Here is a 16,868-nt window from a genome sequence, read left to right as displayed (position 1 = left end):
TTTTGTAATAACTATATTGTCATACTCATCATAACTACAATGTTATGAAAAAAAGCTCCAACCCAACATCAACTTTCTGGCCTTTTCCTCGATGGATGCGGTTGAGAATTCCATAAAAAATCAAGACAGTGGACCCTCAGTGATGATGTTTTTGTGAAACTCCCATTTCCAAGGTCTAGAATGAACGTGTACACTCATATTCTTTGTGGCTTAAGTGAACAAAATATTTTTATTGTTAAATGTTCACAACAAACCAAGATTAATACAAGTTAACCACTGGCAATGTGTATTTATTCCTATGAAAACATGTAGTGATGTATATACAAAATGACTAAAGTTACAATAACAACCAAAACTGCATCATAACATCAGTCTTTAGGTCAAACCTAGGTTAACACAAATGTTAACTTGATCTACATTATTATGAATAAAACAAAAGGCAAAAGAATAAAAGGATAAATAAAAAATACTTCAGATTTTATTTCACAGAATTACGCTTTTCATTTTATGAATGCAACATCGGGGATCTTTCCATCCGCCTAAAACGAGAAGAGAGGAAAAAGCATTTTAGTGCCTTCCTATAATAACAACAACAACAATAATAATAATAATAATAATAACAGATATGCATCATTAAAATAACTCATGTCACCTTTAACTGAGTGAAGATTGCAGCCGCCCTGTTGAAATCCCACTCATTGTCTTGCAGACACCTGGAACGAAGAATAAGTGTTGAGACATTTTAAATGAAGTCATGCAACAGTGCCAAAATATACTCACATGAAAACACAAAACATTAAAACACTTACTTCTGGGACCACTCCAGGTTCATGCCCGACTTCACTGAGAAGGCTGTGAGCATTTCCTGCTGCGGTGCGGTGAGGGTGGGGACGGGGCTGGAAGATGGAGTTGGGGCCGGAGCCACGAAGGCTCTGCGGATCTCCTCTGTTGTGGCCATCCGGATGAAAAGCTGGTCATTGACGATGCACAATCTGTGTCAGAGAAATAAAGTGAACAGGCTGTGACATTTCAGACATTTCAGAGAGAGCTGTGCCTCTTCTTCCCTCTGGCTTGTTGGCACAATTTCCCAACTTTCAGGTTCACCTAGAACTAAAACAACATGTCTGCAATAAATCTGACCTTCATGAACGTTACTGTATTCAGTTTTTGTTTAAACTTGCTTATATTAAACTGCTTTAGTTTTACCAATATGTATGTAATAAACTTGCAACTGAGTTTGTTTTTCCTGTATGCAAGTCAAATTAATAGAATTTTTAAAAGTCTTCACTTTAATCATTTTTATTCTTATTGGCAGGTTTTCTGTTTAGGAAACTACATCTGGGTGCCTGCATGCTTGAGAAAGTAATAAGGAAACGCGATTTCAGACAAATTTGAAAACATTATGGAAAATCACCACAATGAATTATAGCTAGTAGTTGTTAAGAAACCATGAATCTGGGGCATCAAGTGTTCACCATTCAGTTCTGGGAATGGACCTTTATTGTAAGTTACACCCCTCTTTCTGCCTATTTTCTGTCAATGTGCACATTGTAAACTGTTCAATAAAAAAGGTCAAAATATCAAAAATTGTAAATCTCATTAATAGTCATTTTAGAGTGTGGACATAATATAACTGAATGCAAAAGAAAGAGACAATGATGTGATGTCCAGTTCATCTCCCTGATGAGCTACAACAGTTGTTACCAAGTATTGGGAAACATTTCCACAGGGAGAGTATGAGGGACAACAGGAAGACAATAAGCGCTGGGATCTCACTAGACTTACCCAGAATTCCCTGCAGGGACTGTGATGAAAACTCGAGAGAAGGCCATGGTGGAGTCTCGGGATTTACCATCAACAGCAACTGAAAAACAGACACAGATTAGCGACAAAGTCAACAACGATACTCTGGCAGTGGATGAAAATCACATTTGAATCATGTTTATAAAACTAACTGACCTTCTTTGAAGACTCCGCTCACTGTGAATGATAATAGTGTGTTCTGCAAATAGAAAACATTTTCGCACAATGAATACAGAGGAGCGATTAAAGGCGAAAGAGAACTGCTGGCCGACAGAACAGATATGAACTCACGGTGTAGGTGTTCACGTCAACGGTGAAGGAGGCGATGTCATGTTGAGTTTTGGGCAGCTCGTTGAGGAAAGCCACCACGTTCAGCCGCGTGTGCTTCAGCAGTCTGAACCGCACCGCTGAAGGAGGCAAGTGAGAGGAGGAAGAGAGAGGAAAACATCAGCAAACATCTGATCACATAAAGATTCTGTTTTAGGAGCCCGCAACAGATCAACGGCTAATTAAGTAAACTCACTGGAGTCTTTGAGCCTCTTGAGGTTTCGACTGTCTTTGTGGTACTCTCCCAGACTGGACCTGAACAACAGAGAAGAGTGACAGATGTGATCACAGCTGATATTAAAAAACGAAGGTGAAAAAGCAGCAAATGATCGATGGAGCTAATAGAAAAAAAATTTATGTAAAAAGTTATGTATGATATCAGTTTCGGTTCATTTTGCTTTTGACAGACAGACACCCATTAACCAGTAACAAACCAGTAACTAACCAGTCAATTTTTAAGAAAAGTTGTGATGTAGCTTTTGTTTGTGCGAGTTGACCAGCAGTCGGTGATCAGAGCTAGCTTATCTGCTCTGGTTAGCTTGAATTTTAGCTCATCCTTCCTCTCCTCAAAGTGTTTTTCAATGCATTTATATTCACAGTAGCTCTCGATGGCATAACGTTCTCTGTCGTAAGGTACGGAGCTAGCTCTTTCAATCCCTTGCTCTCTACCACACTGATTGGCAACATATCGGTCTCAATCATTCAGCACACCAACTGGGAGATGGCCTCAGACAAGCGTGCATCACACTTATTCCCTATGGCTAGTAGCGACATGATATTTAGCTGCTCAGACATGGCAGCCGGGTGCTTGTTCTTAATGTAAGGCAGCATAGTGCTAGTACTACAGCTAAAGTGAAGAGTAGCATCACACAATTTATATTTGACTTTGTTGCCTTTCAGCAGAAAATGATCCTGAGCTAAGCTTTGTTTGGAGCGCTTCATTTTTTACTTCAGTCTGCTAGCTAGCAGCAAAGCCATTAGCAGAGTGTGTATGCAAATTAACCTATACACCGACATGTAACCGGTCAAAAATGTTCTTGGTGATTAACAGTGACATCCCTAGTATGTATACATGTGCGTGTCTGTGTGTTCTTACCTAGAGGGGTTCTGGGTGGAGTAAGGTGTTGTGAGGGATAACGAGGCTCCATCATGGTAAGCATCCAGGAGAGGCTGTCTGTCCCCCGAGTCGTATATACTGTAGTACCTGCAACACAGTCACATGCAACATGAGTTAGTTTTCCTCTGTTGATTCCTTTGTGTCCCTGTGATTCTTTCTTGCCCAGTTTTTTTTTTTAAATGCAAAAGTTGTATAGAAATCAGTACTGGTTATGCAGTCACCAACTGGGTCACATTACCAGTGAGTTAACCCTGGAACACAAGAACTGATCTACTCACTGTTAAGACAAGAAATAAATAAAGTAGAAACTCACTGTTGCAGGAATCGAAGGATGTGAGCCTTGATTTCATCAGAGCCGAAACAGCTGCCCTGGATTGTGAAATGAAAAAATATCAGTCAGGTACAGACAGGAGACAATAAGACTTGCAGTTGCAATGGTTGCAGTTTGAACTTGCACTTCTGAAGTTATTCAATATTATGAAATTACCACATTGGAGCATTTAAACTGAATGTCATGTACACCAGAGGACATAATCAATATGGCAGTTTGAGTACATCATGTACAATTTGTTCACAAGATAAAAGCAGTAACCTTGCAGGGGGGGATAGTGGTGGGTGTTTCCACATCGAATCCAATCGGTGGGGGAAGGTCAAAACCATCCTAAAAAGAAGCCACAAAAAGGAGGAACACATGAGAGAAAAAATACCACTGGTGGACCTCTCTGCCACTTTGTATGCAATGCATTTGGACATTTTAACATCCGAAATACAGCAAAAAATATTTTTTACAATCATCTAAATTATATGAAAAGAAGATCAAAACATCTGCACACTTATATGGAGATAAAATGGAGATGAGTGTGCAAATGTTTATCATGTTTGTTTTGCATCCAGCATCTCCACGTAATATGGTAGTGAGCGGTGGTTTTGGAAAGTTTTACAGTCATCTAATTAAAAACGTTGACAATAGAGTATTGCATTATCAGAAATATCAAAGAATGCACAACAATGAGGATATGCAGTGCTAAAAAAAAGACATCATAACCTGCATGTGTGAGTGATGTGGTTTGACTGAAACCGGTGTTAACAGCCTGCCTAACAGAGAGGAGGATGATGGAAAAAAGATGAAGTGTGGAGATAAATGTGTGGACTTGCCAGTTTGAGAAGCCGGGGAAACCTCTGCCGCACAGCACTGGTACAGGAACAAGAAAAAAAACAAAACAAAAACAAAACAAAACAAAACAAAAAAGAGCGATAACGTTATCATCACAAACTGACCCACAAGCACATAAATTATGCTCATTACTGCAGATACCACTCTCAGTCACACCTGCTGATCGACTTTATGTCACTGTTCAGCTGATGTAATTTTAAGCTGCACTGTTGGGGACATTTGGGAGAATAAAATCATTTATAAATTTGTGAAAATTTCAGTAGAGCTACAACCAGTGTCACACAGGATGTAATATTCTTTGTATACAAGAAAAATCCACAGACGGACTAATACATACACTCTTTTCCTCCCTTTAGGTTCATGCTGTGACAATTCTCCCATCCCAAAGTGTACTTACCAGCAGGTATACTCACCCTCTCCCCCAATATGGAGATATACACAGATCTGACATGGGGAAGCAACACAAACATACTTTTCTAGAAGCACACACACACACACACACACAAACATGCAGAACCCCATGGTCTACACGACTGCACTGGAAACCAGAGGATACATCCACTCTGAATCAGTAAAATAAAGAGGTTAAGCATTTTTGGGAGAGAGGTGGTTACCGCCAGTCTCGTGTTAACTTCCCCACAAACTCTGGCCAAGATGTTGGAGAACAGATGAGTCTACATCTCCAAAAAACAAAACAGGGTCTGGGTATAAAAAAAATTAATTAAATTCACACAGACATGTGACTAGAACAAGTAGTTTAACATTCAGAGGAAGTGCCAATCACTATTAATCATGTGTGCAAGTTTGTTGGTGTCTGAGTCCATGATTATCAGCAAAAGGAAGACAACCTGAGAATAGAGCTGAACAGAAAGGACAGCGGGCCTCAGAGTGAGCTGGACCCAGCTCTCACCTCTCATCCTATAGCTTTACCCTGCTGCACAAGCACAGCAGCATGTGTTTAATTATCACACTGCCACCACCAATTCTGAGGAGACAAAACTTCTTGCACTAGCAGTCACAGGTATTTTTACACTTTGGTTGAAACTGTTTATTTACTAGTTTAATTTGAGCTGAAGTCTCTGGTTACAGAGAGAGATTATGAAACATTTGAAAGATAAGATGATGATTTCCTTTCCTGCCCTGTGTGCTTATTATTTGAGCTTTTTTGTACTGATCACAGCCATCAGCAAGTTGGAAGAGGAAGTGTTTTCACTTTTTTTTCTCATTTGACTTATTTCAGGCAAAATTGGACTTCAATTTCCAGTTCAGGAGAATATTTCCCTCAGCAGTTAGTTAAGGGTGTTTGCCAAACTCTTTCCACTGAACAGCTGGGGCCTGTTCAGGCCCGAGGAGGACCGACTGAGTGGAAGAGACAGACTGCTTTTTCCTTTCTTGGCTCATCATTGGTCATTGATAATGACACATATCCCCCTCCGCCTCAGCCCAACCGCTTCTCCTGTGTAGTCCCGCCTTCTCCATTTTTTCCCGTCACGTTCTCAGTGAGGCAGCGCTCACAGGGACTTAGGCTGAGTAATCGTGACTGTGCCTGCCTTAGGTTGTCCCGAAGTTTCGAGGTGGGATCTTACCCGTCATGGGCTATCCAGCCTTCCATACTCGCCTGATACAGGCTGCAGAGTGGGCAACGGTGCTACGAGGGGAGGAGGAAAATCACTGGCTGTGGATTTTCTTTCATTTCATCCAAACATCTGTCAAGACAACTGGATTGCCCTCTCTCCAATAAACAACCTACACTGTTGTACAGTACTGCTCAAGAGATGTTCTTGACATATTTTTGACAGCAGTTCACATCGTTTTGTCTTAGAGGACATGCTGAATGTCCTCTTGAGAAAAATTGTCCACACATGGAGTTAAATATTATCAGCAGTGTGATGGTGTTTTACTGCAGTTCATGAAATGATTAACCAGGATGTCAGCAGGGGAGTGCTGGGTACAGCATCACTGAGAACCTCGAAGCAGACCACAGATTGAGAGGGCGTCACCCCAGAGAAGCTGAATAACTGGCAGAGAGAAGATGGCTGTTCAAACTGTGGAGTTTAAGCAAGTTGGTAAGAAAACAATAAGGAGCTGCATCATGGTAAGATGTCCTCTTAGCAACTTTTGGAATTAAGAAATGTTTTTTAGTTTGCAGAGTAAAAGGGAAATGTTAATCATGAGGTGGGAAGAAACGCCCTGTATAAAATGAAACCAAAAGGAAGAATCAGTTGATCTAAACATTGAGTTGAATTAACGTGGTCCTTTTCTCCCCCTTTTCTCTCACACAAACACACACACATAAAGGGAATTAATGTCAGCCGGCTCTGCTCAATCCAGAAGTTCATCCTTGACTGCTGGGGAAATGGTTTCAGTTGTTGTACAGACATCTTAACCCAAAACAGGCTGGCTTGATCATCTTCTTTTGTAGCACACTGCTACTCTCGTCATACAGGCGATACTCCTGGACACACTTGTCGCGTGCACACACACAGTCACACCAATGTGTCCCCTCCATAAAAACGTCTCCCCTCAACCCCCAGAATCGCTGACTGACCTGATGTATGAGGCCTGATCTTTGAAGAGGTCACACAGAGGGTTCCTGTTCAGCCACAGCTCCACCAGCTTCAGGCCTTTCACCTTGTCCAGCTCCCGGTCAGACTTCAGCTGGACAACCACACAGAAACACAACACGTTTGTGTAAGGGATGATTCCAAAATCAAAGACACACACATTTTATATTTAAAGAAGGTCTGAGAAATTCTTTCAATTGAGCATCCACTCTCACCTCGTTGTGGGAAAGGTTGAGGGTCTTCAGATGAGGCACCTTGGTAACTAATTCAGCAAGTTCATCCAGTTTATGAATACGGTTGTTACTGAGGTTCAAGCCCGCCAGCTGGCGAGAGGGGAAGAGAGGACCAACATAAGCACATTCAGTTTGAGTCACCACTTTGTCAGTTAGCAGGAAGGGTGTGTGTTTACATAATGTCAACAGCAAAGAGTTTCTGGCACGCTGAATGCCATGTTATCAATTTATTTCAGGAAAACAAGAATTTTAAAAAAAGGTTAATTGTGTAATTGTTACCTCTGGAATGTTTTCTTCAATAATCTTGATGACAGCTTCCATATTTGTCTTCCTATTCAGGATGACTTCAATGTTCTGGGACACCAGGTCTGTCACATAAAACAAAATTAGCAATCAAACCACTAAAATATTGAAAATTGGACAACATTGCAGTGACCATTTTATTAGAAAATGGAAAAACCATCACCCTGTTTAGCACAGATGATTATTAAAAAAAAAAATTTGTATAATTTCATGATTTGGCCGTAATGTCTGAACAACAACAACCAGATATTTACTTGAGATGAGTCTGGTAAGAATTGTCAAACAGCTGCCGTCTTTTTGTGTTCAATATCTTGTATTATATGTGATTAATGTTAGAAAGGGTTGAGAGAGTATAATTACCTGGGTCTGTTCGGATGTTGTTCAAGTCCAGTGCTTGCTGGGAGCCATCAAAACGTTTTGCCATGCATTGCTGTGAAAGATTAACAACAGCCGACATGAGAAGCCTCATCAGGACAGTTGTGATGGGGTTTAAGAACAGAAGGAAAAAGGAATCAACTTTGAATGAGAGTTGTGTCTTTAAAATGAATACCAAAACACCTCAAAAGTGTTTCCTTGAAAAAATATTGCCCTCAAACTCTATTATTCAGACGATATTACTTTATTTCCAAAACTAATTTCCACTTCTGTCAAATTAAGGGCAAAGCCAACCGTACCCTGGTTAATGAAGTGCATGAAATTAACTGATAGACCTTACTGCACATTTCTTTATCAATCAGCGTATTGTTTTTTATTAATATTGTGATGTAATTTATAGTTCATATTCACCCCATTCAGACCCTTCAGATAGTTTACTACTTCCTCTAGCTCACCTTCAGGTGCTCCAAATGTTCAGGCTTCAGGTCTAAGAGGAGGAAGGATGGTGGAGCGCTGGGGTTGACGTGAACCTCCACCTTCAACAAACATCAGGTAACATAAATGGTTAGTAAATCATTGATCAGTGCAATTCATGATTAACACAATATAGAAAATGGTTGGTTGACGAGTAATTGAATTAAAAGTAAATAGGATGAGAACTTAATGACAGCATAGCGGGGTGCAGCATGTAACAGTGCTCTGATTATACATGTGAGAAGACTGAGCATTCAGGGTGTCAGATTTTACAACTTTCTGCACCAGTAAGAGGGAGATTTGCAGGATTACTGCAACATACCTTGTAACCATCTGTGTCGGTGATCTTGTGAGAACATTTATGCAAAGCGGTAGCAGCAGTGGAATCATCCACATAGAAATGGACCCTGTTATGGTCAACATGGTACTGGATATAGATTGAAGGAGAGACAAAGACATAATGAACAGTCATCTACAGTATACATAAATATTGTCTACACACTTTTTTTTCTTAAATCAAACCCTCAGAAATACACCAACAACCAGTCAGTTAAAGGGACAGGACAGGGCCAGTAGCAAAACATATTAAAAAATGGCCCATCTAAAAAAGTCAATATAATTTTAAGTGTACTTTGTAGTGCCATAGGAAAGGACTGTCTGCCGGCAGGGTAAAGAGGTGAAAATATTCTAAATGTAGTGTACACTAAAACTGATATTGATTTTTTTTTAGCTGGGCTTTTTTTTTTTAGGTGGTTAAGTGCATTTTGCTGCTGGCCCTGTCCACAGCAGCACATTGTTCCATGCCAGTACTTCTACCTGCTTCTCAAGTACCTCATACAACCCCACTTCAAAAAAGCGAACTATCCCTTTAAGGTTATTCTGACTATTTTATAATTAGCAATGATTTATATAGATGAGACCGTGCTGAACCTTACCTGTACAGGCGCGTATTGTACTGTACAGATGTTCTGAAGAGCTGTCAATAACCATTTCTTGTCATACTTCCTTCCGTGTGGTATCTGTTAAATGGACACGAAGGAAAAACCTAATCAACAAGTTGGAAGGCACAAGTAAGGATGTCCTGAAGCGACTGATGTAATACACACCGTCACTTTGTACCAGCCTGATCGGTTTTTCCCTCCACCACCTCGGTCTCCTCCTCTGAAGCCCCCTCCGCCTCCTCTGCCGCCTCCTCCCCCTTTGCCTTGTCGCCTGTCTCTGTCAAACCGTCCATCTCCTTTCCGAAAGGGTCTTCCATAGGGGTTGCTGAGAAAGACAAGATAGGGTTACAAATAATCCTCCTTTTGCCTGTTTCCACCACAAGAATATTTCCAGGAACCTTTCCTGTGTTTTGACCTTTTTGCTCAGAGCTTCCTGTTCATAGCAACCAGCAAGTCCTAAAAGTAAACTTTTTTTTTTTTTTGGATTCCTTATCTGCTACACACTAATGGTTTGATTCCCTGTGACTCTTTGCCCGAGCATCATCCGTGAAGTTTTTTAAGGTACAGTAGAAAAGAGAGAAAAGGGTACTCGGCATTTTCATTTTAAATAAATAAAAACAAGTTTTGCATACATTCAATGTTCCTCACATATCGTTAAGGTGTGACTAACATTTTGAAAGCACTTCTCACCTCATAAACCATCAAAGAAAAGCTTTCTTCCTGCTCTTAAATGACTGCCTTATTACCTTTTATGGTGCATTACCAACACCAATATGTCACTCAGTGGGTCTTTTTGTGTGTCTGTGTTCTCGTGTACATGCTGGCAGAGCACCACATACAAGCAATAAGAGAAACTTTTCATCAACACAATGCTTTACAGCTACATGTTGGTCTAAAAAAGTTACAGTGTGACATTATTGTATTGATAAACGTTAGGAACTTCCACCCTTCCTGTCCTATTAATTAAAACATTGTTTGAAATGTGTGAAATGAGTCAGCAGTAAGTTAAAATATAACAGTGTTTAAATTAAAGTGCTAGGTAATGACAAATAAAATTTCTTATTTAAGCTTAATTCACTTTCACTTGTTTTTCCAGGTACTTTTTGTGTGGGTAGACGACTAATGCAGGTTTTTATTTTCTGCATGCTGCATGGGGTGTTAAATGTGAACATGGTCAAACTTCCACTTTCTCTTCCTGCCATTGTTTCTAGTTCAGAAAAGGCGTTTTCTCATCTTGTTCCGTGAGTGGTTGAAATAGATCCACATCAAAGAAATAAGATCTTCCTGTCTGTGCATCACTCATCTTATACAGATAAACAAGCACACTAAAAAGTTAATTTTGTAATTTTACTTTAAAATTATTATACTTGCACTTAAGTGACAATATTTGATATTTCTTTGAGCCCTGTTGGTGCTTGTTTTTGAGCTTGTAAATGAATCCCACTCAAACAAACATATCTGATGAGTTAAACTATCAACACTGTGTTAAATTACAAATAAACCAACACTGGCCTGTTAGCCACACTCACAATCTGTTCTGGGAGTTGCTGTCCTGAGAGTTGTCGCTCATAGTAACATCTCCATCAGGATCATCAAGCCTAGACCGTGGTCCAGGACCTCCAAAGCCTCCCGCATGGTTTCCTCGTTGGCGGTCCCTGCGGGACCTGTCATACGACCGACCCTTGTGGGAGCCTCTGCCTTTGCGGTTGCGAAACTGTGGTGCAGTTCTATCATCATGCTCTGATAAAGGAAACATAATTGAAGTTATTTTACTGACTCAAATACCACATCACATGCATACAAGCATACAAATAAGAAGCTTTAAGTCCAAACAAAGGTGGACAAAAGAGAGTATGAACTTTACCAGGTAATGTACTATGAGATAATGGCAAAATGAAACCAAAATTATACATTTTTATTGCTTGCAGTGTATACATTTGGGGGGACGGGAGGGATACACATCTTAAAACACTGCTGTCTGGGGGGGGGGGAAAAACTATTATATGAATCTTATCATTCATGACACAAACTTTTAAAAGGCCTCCATGCTTGGACAGGGAACAATAAGAGCTTGTATTATTGACCTATGCAGCAATGTGTTTTGTCTTAACTCTAAAACATACTTTTCATTATTCAAATACTAATAAAAATGTTAACAATAACAACGTAAGGTTAATGGATAAATACTTATACCTATAAAAGCAACATGATTAGATCTCCATGACGCCCTGTAGACATAATTTTACCTTCTGGAACCATGAAACCAGTTCTCCTGACCTCTCTCCTCACCAAAAACTCCCCACGGTCTGAAAATTGACGGCACAAGTTGCAAGATGTAAGATTAATGCAGTGGTGAACATGGTTTCTTACCGTTGTAGTAGTGCCCGCCGTCCGCCATATTTCTGCAATAGTGTTAGATTAAAAAACACAGCCCTGTGTGACAAAAGTAATATCTGTAGGGCCCTTCTTCGCTCGCTCAAGAAACACAAAGGCTGGGTTGCGGAAGAAGCGCCGACATCCCAAGCCCTCGGACACAAAGGCGAGCGACGACACAGGGAGCACTCCTTGACCAGCTGCTAACGTTAGCCTTAGCTTAGCTTCTCCTGCCCACTGCGTGTTGACGAGAAGACAACGGAACTACAACTTCACTACACACTTTCCTCTTCCGGGGGGAGGTAACTTAAACGGCGCGGTTAAATATAAATTTAAACAACAAGGATTTTTTGAAGTATAGTTGAGTCCGCTGTCACTGAAAATTACAAAAAAGTGAACACAACACAAAATAAAGGTCGACTCTAAGACTTTGCTACCGTTATCTTCGACTTGATATCTGTGGTTACGTTAACGTTATATAACTAATCTACTCGGAGGTCTTCTGTAGGTTGGTGCTAGATTGGATGGGACGATATCTCGCGAGATTTGTACGATAACCTTAACCCTTACCTAAAGACTAACACTATCTGCACTCGCGAGAGTTCGTCCCTTCGACCCATCCAATGTGGCATTGTAGCATTTACCTTACCTACTACACACACACACACAGCATATTCATCATTGAGTTTGGAAATTACACTCAGTTTCTTCAGGATCCCGTCCAGACATGTTTTAAGATGTAAATAAAATACTCTAATTAGAATAATAATTTGTCTAATGTTTTCCACAAAAAAAAGTTAAATTATCTTAATCCTTAAAATTACATCTCCTCCTTCTCCCTCATTAAAAATTCCAGAGTTTGTACATATATAAATATATTTCATCTCAAAGGTTTAACAGCTGGACACAACATGTCTCCTACTTCACTGTAAAGTCCTCAGTGTATGGGCACTGCAGGCATCAAGTTTACACATCACATTTGTATAAACTGAATATTAGACCAGGATTGGCTTCAAAACTATTTGTGATGTCAGAGATCATTCTTGAAGGCCCACTCCTTCAAATCTGATTTTCATTTAGCAGAGAAACTTTTCACTCTCAGCAGATGAATGTGGGCACATATGCACAAACACGGTCAAGTAGGAGACATCTTGTGTCCAGCAGTTATGCTTCTGAAATGAAATATATTTGCATATTCATAAACTCTGGACAAAAAACATATCAATCAAAACTTATATTCCAAGTAGAGTACTTATATATACATCTTAAAACACTCTAGAGGGTCACACTGTTCAGGGTCAAATTTGACCCATTTTTACATTTGACAGCAGTAAAAACACCCTAAACACTTTTCTTTTAACCAGAAATTTGATGACTGATTTGATGAAATTTGATGACTGAATGTGACCCAGAATATACAAAAAAAAAAAACACTTTTGTGCAGCTGATACACATTTTTGTAGAGTGTGTGACCCATTTTTATTCAAAAATTCAAAAATTACCATTCCAAAAATAATGCTGCATTCTTCACATTGAACAATAATTGAAATCGTTATGTTCTCCTGTTTTATGTAACACATGACCATTATATAATGTGATTGTAAATATTATTTCTCCATAAACAAAAGGCCTAGGAACTAAAAAGTCAACTCTGCTGTTCATCGATCTGTGACTGATGAGGTATTCATGAGTGATTTGTTGTTCATAAATTTGCTATAAAGACTAATTATGAGAGGATACAGTGAGGCGTCATAATGTAAACAGTACACAAGAGTTGCAGTTCTGGTGTACATACAAACAGGTAAACATGGTCTCCAGTGACAACACAGCTAATTCACCTTTGATTATATTTAAACATTTAACATGTTAACTGCTATCTATGAGGCCAAATCAGTGTCAGTATATGTGTTTTTTTTTTTTAACAGGGGTTTCACCCATAATGTCTACTCTGCTCACACGTGTCCAAAGTGAAGCTAATGAGCCAAACTTACTGTGATTCAACACACGTGTCACCACAGCCAGGTTGGGGTATCTTCTCCGGCAGAAAGGCAAATGATCCATCCAGAAAATCTCTTCAACCGTCCTCAGCCTTCAGGGAACTATTGGGTCTTACTATCGCGCTAAAAAAAAATCCCCAAAAGACTAACCGTACGTGATGATAAGTTAGCCTTGTTGTTGAGCGAGACTGAAAACTTCAACCGTAGCTTTTATTTCAACTTTACCTCCGTCAGGTGAGCAGTGCGTTACGGTTAGCTTAAGCTAGCTGTTACGCTGGACTCATCGACACAATCTGACGATATACACTGATTAGTTTTTATCTTTCTTTTTTTTTTTTACCGTGATATTTGTGAAGTGACGACGGGAAACGGTGATTTTTGGCGCTGCTATCGGCTGGTGTCAGTCCCGCTATCCCGCTCAGCTTTCTGCAGCACGACGAGTAACAGGACGTCCCCTGCTGGAGGACTGAAGTCACAATACTGACGGCTGAACACGCGGCGGAAGAAGCTGCGGTTTGAAAAAACACAACCTACTAGCTATGACTACAGTCAGTACATTTACTCAAGTAGTCTACTGTACAATTTCTAGGTACTTTTCTTGAGCATTTCCATTTTATGCTACTATAGATAGATAGATAAATAACTTTATTTATTCTCAGGGATAAATTTCAGTGTTACAGCAGCTCTCACATAAATGACAATTACTTGTCATATATGACAAATAATACACGTAGCTTTCAAAAACACACACAATGAGGTATGTGAATTACTTGTCTATCTGTCTATGTTGTCTTATTTGTTATGTTGTCATCTCCTTATTTTATGTTTTATCTTATTTGTTTTATATATGTAATATTAATGCAATGTTATATATTTTTGTCATGTATGATCTTTACTTGTTTTTAAGCACATTGAGTTTACGCCTGTCGTATGAAATGTGTACGGTAAATAAATTTGACCTGACTTGACTCGACTTAATTATACATACACATATATACGTATGTATATGTATATATGAGCATATGTATGTGTGCGTGTGTGTATCAGAAAATCTTCACATTTAAGAAGCTAGAACTAGCTATTTTTTGTCATTATAATTACCAAAATGATTAATTGATTATCAAAATAGTTGCCAATAAATTTTCAATTTCAGTCAACTAATTAATGAATCAACTAATCATTGTGGCTCCATTTGTAGTAGTAATGGTAATTTTTTTAAAATTAAAATTATGTGTATATGTATGTATATAGTGCAGCCTGTAAGACCAGGAAAGGACAACATTACAACACTTAAAATTTCAAATCCTTGTTAATAATACAACATGACAACATCTATTTTATCAACATCTATATATGTATTTTAAAGATTCATTTATTAACATGTTTAGTCTTTTTAAGATAAACTGACTAATAACAGGAAAGGTGTTCAGCTTTATCAACTGATTGTGCGTTTTTATGTGAATCAAATGAGCTTGAGAGAAAACACAAGTGACACTTTTGAGTTTTTGCAGACAAACACACACACACACACACAAAAACTCATCAGTGTTGTCAGTGAGGACGACTGTACACCTCCGGTTTTCAATGGATATTACAAAAAGGAGAAAAATTCTCTTAAATATTAAGAGTCTATCTAATTGAAACCACTGGCGGACGCCAGGAGGGGGTTGCCCCTAGAGGAGAGCAAACATGATAAAATGCCCTGTAAGGTGCCCGCACACAGGAGAAAGCATACCAAAGTTCTGTAATGACTGTCTTAGTTATGGTAAATCAGGATGAAGTGCCCTATAGAGGGCCTCTATATGTGACAATCTGAAATGACGTGCCTTCTTGGGTGCCATTTCAGTGGAAGAAAATGTGACAGTGCCCTATACAGTACCCCCACAAGATGTTATACAGTGCCCTATGAGTTGCCATTATAATGGGGTGAGCTGGAGGTTCTGTATTGGTGCCCTTCTAGTGAAAAAAAAGAGGAAAAAGTGACATTTTGGCTTCCCTTAAGTCTAACATACTGAAGTGCAGAATTGGGTGCCCTTTCAATTAAAAAAGTGCCCCATAGTTCAATCCCACTGTACGGGAGAAAAACACGGTGAAGTACCCTTCCAGTGAAGAACATGAGATACTTTGCCTTATAAGATGTCCTTACGATGGAGTAAACTGGCCGTTATGGTATAAATTAATGTATCCTTTATGTAGGCTGAGCATAAGGAAAATAAAGCACCCTTAAAAACATGTAGTTGTTGTAGCTGACATTTTTTCAATAAGTTGATTTTGGTGCAGTGTTACTCACTAGTTTAGATTATTTGGGTCAGTGCAGTCTAAGCTGTAGCCTGTAACCTGAGCCTAGGCAGGTTAAATGTTTTACAAATGTATTCTTTTATGAAATCTGGAAGGGAACCTTTACTTTAGCAGTTACCCTGCTAACGGACAAAACTCCTCAAAATATGTTACATTGCCAGTGACAACTGCATCAGTCAAGCGATCATTCACCAAACTGAAAGTGATCAAGACTCAGCTTAGAAACAGACACTCTCAGATCTTCTGCTGTTGTCCATCAAGAGGGACGTCCGAATCGACCATAATGAGTTCATGAACATTTACAAACTCATGGCCAAAAGAAAATGTTTTGCTTTTCGCTTCCCTGAGAAGACTAGAAGAAGACTTTCCTGAGAAGGCTAATTCTCAAAATGTTAATAGTTCCATGTTTTTACTACAGATGCGTTTGAGAAATAAACATTTAAATCCCATCCCCTGTATTTCATGACAGAGATGTTTGCAAAATAACAGTTTAAAAAGTAGATCCTTTTTAATACAGAGGTGTTTTCCTTACATTCTGAGTCACCCTATAAAATGTTCATCTTAATTGACAATGTAGCATTTTTACCAAACACGCATCATTGTTCTCTGCTGATGGGGACCCATTCAATGTATCAGGTGCCCCTGAGACAGCCTGAGTCCGCTATTGACAAAAACGCTGTCTCTGTTAGAGTATGTACATGCCGGATGTACAAATGCACAACAACCATATCAACTTCCTCCACCCATAAAGACAAGACTTAAACCCTTTGTCATCAACTCTTCCTCTCTTGTCTTCTCCAATGTAATGAGGCAACCGTTTAAAGCATAACAGCAGCCATTATGTCCACCTGATCCGTTATTTGAGTGTTGTTTAACCCTCCAGTCTGCT

General features: G+C 39.3%; 1 protein-coding gene across 3 annotated transcripts; it reads right to left on the bottom strand.

The window, feature by feature from the left end:
- Nucleotides 1–199: 199 nt before the first annotated feature.
- nxf1a (nuclear RNA export factor 1a) lies at nt 200–14,205 on the bottom strand. Of its 3 annotated transcripts, XM_044363155.1 has the most exons (22): nt 13,676–14,205; nt 11,558–11,617; nt 10,841–11,051; nt 9,477–9,636; nt 9,306–9,389; nt 8,693–8,797; nt 8,352–8,432; nt 7,882–7,951; nt 7,498–7,586; nt 7,201–7,308; nt 6,970–7,079; nt 4,403–4,439; nt 3,840–3,908; nt 3,561–3,616; nt 3,227–3,334; nt 2,327–2,385; nt 2,095–2,210; nt 1,960–2,002; nt 1,786–1,864; nt 810–992; nt 653–713; nt 200–539 (listed from the first exon to the last, which is right to left on the bottom strand). In XM_044363155.1, the coding sequence occupies exons 1-22, from the start codon at nt 13,743–13,745 to the stop codon at nt 501–503; spliced, it is 1,998 nt and encodes a 665-aa protein (XP_044219090.1). In that variant the 5' UTR covers nt 13,746–14,205; the 3' UTR covers nt 200–500. The 3 variants fall into 3 exon arrangements, with proteins under 3 accessions (XP_044219090.1, XP_044219091.1, XP_044219093.1); XM_044363156.1 differs by lacking the exon at nt 11,558–11,617; XM_044363158.1 differs by lacking the exons at nt 11,558–11,617; nt 13,676–14,205 and adding an exon at nt 11,682–12,402.
- Nucleotides 14,206–16,868: the final 2,663 nt, after the last annotated feature.

The sequence above is a fragment of the Thunnus albacares genome, chromosome 10, assembly GCF_914725855.1.
Source record: "Thunnus albacares chromosome 10, fThuAlb1.1, whole genome shotgun sequence".
Classification (NCBI taxonomy): Eukaryota; Metazoa; Chordata; class Actinopteri; order Scombriformes; family Scombridae; genus Thunnus; species Thunnus albacares.
Note: the sequence above shows the minus strand (reverse complement) of the source record. Positions and strands in the feature narration are given on the sequence as shown.